General features: G+C 44.0%; 1 protein-coding gene across 1 annotated transcript; it reads left to right on the forward strand.

Annotated features, from left to right (window-relative positions):
- Positions 1-274: 274 nt before the first annotated feature.
- LOC140538515 (5-hydroxytryptamine receptor 3A) lies at positions 275-7,667 on the forward strand. Its single transcript, XM_072661109.1, has 9 exons — positions 275-417; positions 2,833-2,953; positions 3,158-3,202; positions 4,271-4,380; positions 4,566-4,735; positions 4,866-5,026; positions 5,130-5,340; positions 5,643-5,909; positions 7,453-7,667. The coding sequence occupies exons 1-9, from the start codon at positions 275-277 to the stop codon at positions 7,665-7,667; spliced, it is 1,443 nt and encodes a 480-aa protein (XP_072517210.1).
- Positions 7,668-7,722: the final 55 nt, after the last annotated feature.

The following is a 7,722-nucleotide window of genomic DNA, read 5'->3' on the forward strand; positions in this document are numbered from 1 at the left end:
CAAACAAACAGTAGATAAATAAACCTTCCTGGTATTCTGCCTGAATTCAAACCTGATGAGCTTGTTAATCTCGATACGCTCTCATCATTCATCTGTTTTCCCTCCAACAGAAATCAAACCTGAGGGTTCCTCACACTGCAGGAACACAGAGGACCTGGCTCCAGAAAGGGAGAGGAGTGAGGCAGAGAGTGAGAGGACTGAACGCTGGGGCGATGGGGAGCTCGTGCAGAAGCTGAGGAAGATGAGCCGAGATGTGTCCTCCATCCGGCAGAAGATGGAGGAACACCAGAACTCCACAGATGAGCGAGTGGAGGAGTGGATCCATCTGGGCCTGGTCATCGACCGGGCGCTTTTCATCCTCTACATCATCTTCATCCTCATCAGCTTCATCTTCATCCTGTTCCTGTGGCTGAGCTGGTACAGAAACAGCGGGATATAATGGACTGTGATATCAGAGCCTGTCTCCAACGATCCTCACAGTAACGAGCAATACAATTTCTCAGGACCCTTTCTAGAGTGAACAATCTCCATATTTATTTGTGGGGAGTTGTGAGTGTTTTTGCTTTTGTGCAATCGTCTAAATAAGCTGCTGAATAAAGAGCAACTCAATCTCCAATCAAGGTTTGTTGTGTCCAGATGTTGCCGTCCCAGCCAACATACTCATGTGGAATGTGGGCTAGGTGGGTTCCAGGTGGGTCTGTGCTCTGAGTGGGTTTGTACATGCGTTTTTACTGGGATCCAGTTGGGTTTTTCAAATGGGTCCCATCGTTACAGCCCACCATAATGACACAAGGGTCCCATCTAGGACCCGTTTTCAGATCCTTTAAGCCCGGCAAATTGTGAGGTGGGACCTCCATGAGCATCAGTAAGCCCTGGGCACCCCATGACCCTGTCACTGATTCATGGGTTGTTCTTCCTTCCTTGAAGCTGATTCACTTCACTGTCATGACAGCATCTCATTAAGAATTAATATTGAAGATATATGACAAATACGTATCATTGTAGTGTTCATAATGACACTGAAACTGGCCAAAAAATTAAAAAAATGTATATATGAATGGTCTATAAGGGGCCGTTAGGGGCTCCAAAAAAAACATTTTACTGTGAGAAACAGTCTGTGTTGAGTATTTAAGTAGAGCATGTCCTGTCCAGCCCAGCCTCAAAGGACAGGAAGTGATGCATCATGGTCAGATAAGGCCCAACAGACTGAGACACGTCCCTTTCTGGTCTGGTTAATTAAAGGTGTAATAATTGTGTAATAAAGGTGTTTGTACCCGAGTGTTCAGTTCATGGAAAAACAGACGGGTCGATACACAAACACCCCGGCTGAGTGATCATCATCATCACAGGTGCTAAAAAACACTTTTAAAAGCAGGAGAGAGAGACAGAGAGAGGGAGAGACACGCTCCGTGCAGCTCGCGGGAGGTGATCAGATGAGCCCTGGTGTATTATGGGAGGACTCCAGGCTTTTCTTCTACCTGCAGCCTTAATTCTTCTCACAGGTAAACACATGTTTATCCACCATCAGATTTATGGATTCATCACTTTATTTATTTTTATTTATTTATTAATTTGTTTATATAAACAAAGACTGTTCTGAAATGGTCGAGCGAGGATCACACTGAGCTCTCTCTCTATTTATGTTCAGATCATCTTAACTGGTGAAAAGAGAGAAATGCACTGATTGGCCATCTCAGCACAAAGATGATTCTGAAACGGGCGAGTGAGCATCACATTTAACTCTCTCTCTTTCATCTCTTTTTCCGAGTTAAAATGATCTTAACATGAAACGCTTTTGAGAAACTAGACTCTGATTAATTTAATTTAATTTAATTTAATTTAGGATTTTTTTTTTACTGAATTTACAGATCACAATAATCTGAATACATTTAAATAAATAAAACTAGGTAAAAGAGAATAGAGTATAGAGTATAAAACAAAATAAAATTAAATAGAATTAAATATTCATTTGCACTGTTTTTACTGAATATACAAATCATAATAATCTGAGTAAATTTGATAAATGACTAAATTCCAATTATTATTAATTGAAATTAATTTTATCTTATTTTATTAATTTAAATAAATAAATAATAGTCCTTAATACAATTAAATAATTAAATGTTCCTTTGAACTGTTTGTACTGAATATACAGATAACAATAATCAAAATAAACTTGATAAATAAATAAAAAATGGTATACTGTTCTTTACTGTTGTATTTTATCTCCCTTCATTTATTAAGGTTCTATATAGTACTGAACATTTTGACATTTGTAATTACAGTGGACGCCTTTTTTTGGTGCTATATAGAACCTTCGTTTTCTAGAACCATATATAAAGGTATCCAATGTTAACCCAACCTTTAACCAGGCAAAACCATTTAAGCATCCATATGGTTCTTTAAGTTTTCATAGTTCTATATAAAAGTACTGCCTTTACTAAAGACCCTCTGAACCCCCTTCAAGCTGAACTCGATATCTGTACAAAGTAGAGGTTTAATGTTGTATAAATTTAGTCAATAAAGAAATATAAAAATGTAATACTGTATAATCATTTGAGGCCAAATTCAGGCCAAATGTATGCGCTTTAATCAGTCTTAAAGGCCCAGTAACAGCATTATTAACTGTGAGGGATAACAGGTTAAAAGGTCTTTAACGTGTCTGAAAGTGTACACACACTGCCTCCTCATCATCATCACAAACACCACAAACACCATCAGAATATAACCATGTGTGTGTGTGTGTGTGTGTGTGTGTGTGTGTGTGTGTGTGTGTGTGTGTTCCTCAGCCTCTCTGAGTGTGTGTGCGCTGACATGTCGGCCGGACCACAGTGGGCCATCATACGACTCTCTGCAGGAGGTGTTCGATAGGAAGCCGTTCAGACCCGCTGTTAACCTGAGCAACCCCACCTTCGCCAACATCTCCTTCACCCTCTATGCCGTCCTGGGCGTGGTGAGTCACTTGTTCTAGAAAGGTGTGACAGAAAATTAGTAAAGTTGGATGAAGTTGGAGGTCAGGTGGATGCTAGATGTACTAGAGGTTCTACTGCAGTTCTAGACGGTACTCACTACTTCAGTATGTTTATGAGCTTTATGTGCTACTTCTGTCCTTCTGTCCTTCTGTCCTCGAATTTCTGATTGTGGTTCTCCTCTGCAGAATGAGAAAACCCAGATCCTCACTACGTTCCTCTGGTTGCGGCTGGTAAGAATCGAAATGAACATGGAGCAGGTGTTAGCAGTTAGCATAGCTTCTACACAAAAACAGAGTCAGTAAAGTTTACATCGCTTCCTCACCGTAAAAAGGCAGTAAAAGTAAGGGTTAACATAGCGTCCTCACCGAACCAGGAGCAGGAACAGCTAGCATATGTTCTCCACACAAATAGAGGCAGATAAGTCTAGCATAACCATCTCCAGAAAAAATAGAGGCAGTAATAGTTAGCCTAGCTTCTCCACAAAAACAGAGTCAGTAAAGTTTACATCGCTTCCTCACAGTGAAAAGGCAGTAAAAGTAAGAGTTAGCATAGCTTCCTCACAGAAACAGGAGCAGGAACAGTTAGCATAGGTTCTCTATGGGAATAGAGGCAGTTAAGTCTAGCATAACCATCTCCAGAAATAATAGAGGCAGTAATAGTTAGCCTAGCTTTCCCACGAAAACAGAGTCAGTAAAGTTTAGCATAGCTTTCTCACAGTGAAAAGGCATATGTTCTCCACACAAATAGAGGCAGTAAGGTTTAGCATAACATTTACAAAGAAATAAAGGCAGCACATTTTAGTATAACCATCTCCAGAAAAATAGAGGCAGTAATGGTTAGTATAGCTTGTCCACAGAAACATTAAAGCATTTAGCTTCCTTACGGAGGCAGTAAAAGTAAGGGTTAGCATAGCTTCCTCACAGAAACAGGAGCAGGAAGAGTTAGCATAACCTCTCCACAAAAATAGAGACAGTGATAGTTAGAATAGCTTCTCAACAGAAACAGAGGCAGTAAAGTGTAGCATAACCATCTCCAGAAAAATGGAGGCAGTAATAGTTAGTATGGCTTAACTACAGAAACAGGAGCAGTAAGGGTTAGCATAGCTTCTCCACAGAGAAACAGGGGAGTAACATTAGCATAGCAGGGCTGATGATGATTAGCTAGGTGGAGATACAGAGCGCAGACAGTGACTCCCTGACAGAACATCTGGTTGTAGAGTGTGAATAAAGAGATTTAATGACTGTATTGATCACACTGCAACTCTGCGTCTGTGTGTGTGTGTGTGTGTGTTTCTGCAGTACTGGTTCCATGAGTTTCTGATCTGGGACCCCGACACCTGTGATGGAGTCACTAAAATCTCCCTACCAGTCAACAACTTGTGGATGCCGGACATTATCGTTTATGAGTTGTTAGTGCACTCTCATATGGATGTTGGACCTGTTTGTCCGACTTAGTAATTTATTTCATATTTTATTTTCAAATTTTCCAAATCTCTACCTCTTCGGATATTTTATTTACTAACTACAGTTTTACTCAGTAATCAGGCAGAGATGTCTGTGTGTGTGTGTGTGTGTGTGTGTGTGTGTGTTTCAGTGTCGATGATGACGTGTCCCAGGCTTGCCCCTATGTTTATGTCAATCATACGGGTCATATCCGTTATGACCGGATGCTGCGGCTGGTCAGCGCCTGTAACCTGCAGATCTTCAGCTTCCCCTTCGACATCCAGAACTGCACCTTCACCTTCGGCTCCTACATGCACACCAGTAACACAACAAACAAACACTGATCAGAGAGATGTATGTGTGTATGAAAACAAGCAGGAGTTACCTGTGCAACACTAATCAGGCCTCTTCTCCTGTGTGTGTGTGTGTGTGTGTGTGTGTGTGTGTGCAGTAAAGGACGTGCGGGTGAAATCAGCTCTGCCTTTCGACCAGATGTCTGACAACTCCAAACGTTACCTGGAGGCGAGTGGGGAGTGGGAGCTGGTGGCGATTTTGGGAGAAGAAGGAATTCTGAAGTTCGGAATCGACGAGTGGGACATCATCACGTTTTGGGTGAGAGCTGTGAAGCATGCATTATAAAAGTGGCACAGTAAAGGTTCCTCATGCTGCTCTTCTAATTCCTTAACCCAGTTGCACTGCTGTGTCTGTCCACAAGGTCGTGATAAAGAGGCGTCCAATCCTGTACGTGGTGAACCTCCTCATCCCGAGCTCTTTCCTCATGATCATCGATATCCTGTCCTTCTACCTCCCACCACACAGCGTAGATCGTGCCTCCTTCAAAATGACCCTTATCCTGGGGTACACCGTGTTCCTGCTCATCATGAACGACCTGCTGCCCAGCACGGCCAACGGCACACCCATCATAGGTCAGGGAACCCACTGCCACTACTTTGGCTAATGAGGGGTGGCAGCTCATAGTCCACCAATTAGAATGGGCCCAACTGTATGCTTATACACTCGCCTCAACAATGAAGCTTGAGGTTGCTTCAAGGTCTACCTAAAATGGTGTAGCAGGTAGCACTCTGGCACCAATCAGCACCATGCCTCAACAAACAAGGCAGCTTCAGGAATCAGAGTGGAACTGCTTGCACCATGTAATAACGCCTAATCTTACCTTAAACGTGCAAAAACTTAAGACCTATCACATGCCGTGCCTCTGTTTGTCCAGGTATTTATTTCTCTGTGTGTCTGGCCCTGATGGTGATCAGCCTGCTGGAGACAGTCATCATCACCAACGTTCTACACCACAACTCCATGAAGTATCGAGATGTTCCGCAGTGGGTGAAGGTAGTGGTTCTGCAGTACATCGCTCGCCTCATTTGCTACAGGAGGCCTGAGGAACCACCCAAAACAGAATTGACCAAAACAGAAAGCAACGACCCCTGGACCATCCAGACCTCGCACACAATGTCCAGCCAGCTGAGCGCCAACAGCGGTGAGACACCACCTCACGCACACACACTCAGTGTTTTCAGAAACATGGACATATCACCAGTCGACAAGCTAGTGAGACTTATTATCAGCATTGTTACTTCTTTAAAATAGTCTACATCAGTTTAGCTCCACCCATTTAGTCCACAGCCATTTAGCTCCATACTATAGCAGTCTGATTATAGCACTATAGCTCCACCCTTGGCTCAGCAAGCTCCCACTGACCTCGGGCAAGGCCCTTCACCCTCTCTGCTCAGCAGGTGCACACAGTCACTGTGTGTGTATGTGTGTGTGTGGATGGGTCAAAGGTAGAGGTCAAATTTAATCGGTGTCCAGCAGTATAGCTCTAACCATTCAACCTACAGCAATGTAGCCTCACCCATTCAGCCTACAGCAATATAGCCTCACCTATTCAGCCTACAGCAGTTTAGCCCCACCCATTCAGCCTACAGCAATGTAGCCTCACCCATTCAGCCTACAGCAATGTAGCCTCACCCATTCAGCCTACAGCAATGTAGCCTCACCTATTCAGCCTACACCAGTTTAGCTCCACCCATTCAGCCTACAGCAGTTTAGCTCCACCCATTCAACCTACAGCAATGTAGCCTCACCCATTCAGCCTACAGCAATGTAGCCTCACCTATTCAGCCTACACCAGTTTAGCTCCACCCATTCAGCCTACAGCAGTTTAGCCCCACCCATTCAGCCTACAGCAATTTAGCCTCACCCATTCAGCCTACAGCAATGTAGCCTCACCTATTCAGCCTACACCAGTTTAGCTCCACCCATTCAGCCTACAGCAGTTTATCCCCACCCATTTAGCCTATAGCAGTTTAGCTCCACCCATTCACCCTACACCAATATAGCCTCACCAATTAAGCCTCCAGCAGTTTAGCTCCGTTCATTCAGCCTACAGCAATGTACCCCATTGATTCAACTAGCAGCAGTTTATCTCCATTCATTCTTCTAGAGCAGTGTAACCCCACCCATTAAGCCTACAGCAGTTTAGCTCCACCCATTTAGCTTTAGCCATTCAGCCTACAATCCACCCGCATTAGCTGCCTTCAAAAGCCTAGGCTGCGTTTCTCGGCTCCTACGTTATAGAAGGCTGTTCCAACTTTAAGGACCCTTCATATACAGCCTAGAAATGCAGCCTACATTCGGAGTGATTTCAAGGATGCAACTGATGTATCCTTCCTGCCCTTTGGTTACCCAGTTCTCTGCACACATACAACGCGAAGAGGAAAAAAAACTCCAGAAAAATGATGGAAAACAAAGCCCCGGGAGCAGAGTTGGTTTTAAAATGTTTAAAGTTTATACAATTTTTGTGCTTCAATTGCAAGAGGCAGGGCCTTTCTGGTGATGTCATCACACAGCCATTCATGTGACCTATAGGCTACCAAGAAGGAGCCTACAGAGGAGAGCCCTACGCAACTAATGACACAGCAACAAACAGCCTGCTTAATTCTAAGGGATAAAGGGCTTCTGAATATGCACAAACGCCAACACCAGCCGATTTGTCTGTGTTGTGTCAGTGTGTGTGTCAGGGGGCGTGGCCGTGCCGGAGCTGGTGGAGATCTGTGCGGATCTGCGGGCAATGCGGACTCACCTGAGCGTCCTGCAGCGTGAGGAGAGGCTGCAGGATCAGTGGTGTCACGTCGGATACATTCTGGACTTCCTACTGTTCAGAATCTACCTGATGCTCATCACTTGCTACGCCCTCGTCATCATCTCCATGTGGTGCATCTGGATGTACCAGTGACACACACACACATGCCCTCGTCATCTCTGTCTGGTGCATCTGGATGTACCAGTGA

Source organism: Salminus brasiliensis, chromosome 17 (genome assembly GCF_030463535.1).
Source record: "Salminus brasiliensis chromosome 17, fSalBra1.hap2, whole genome shotgun sequence".
NCBI lineage: Eukaryota > Metazoa > Chordata > Actinopteri > Characiformes > Bryconidae > Salminus > Salminus brasiliensis.

Bases quoted from the DNA above. Each gene is read 5' to 3' on its own strand.
- LOC140538515 (XM_072661109.1), top strand. From the start codon at position 275: ATGGAGGAACACCAGAACTCCACAGATGAGCGAGTGGAGGAGTGGATC. The intron at 5,027-5,129 runs GTGAGAGCTGTG...TCTGTCCACAAG, and splicing joins GGGACATCATCACGTTTTGG to GTCGTGATAAAGAGGCGTCC. The intron at 5,341-5,642 runs GTCAGGGAACCC...CTGTTTGTCCAG, and splicing joins CAACGGCACACCCATCATAG to GTATTTATTTCTCTGTGTGT.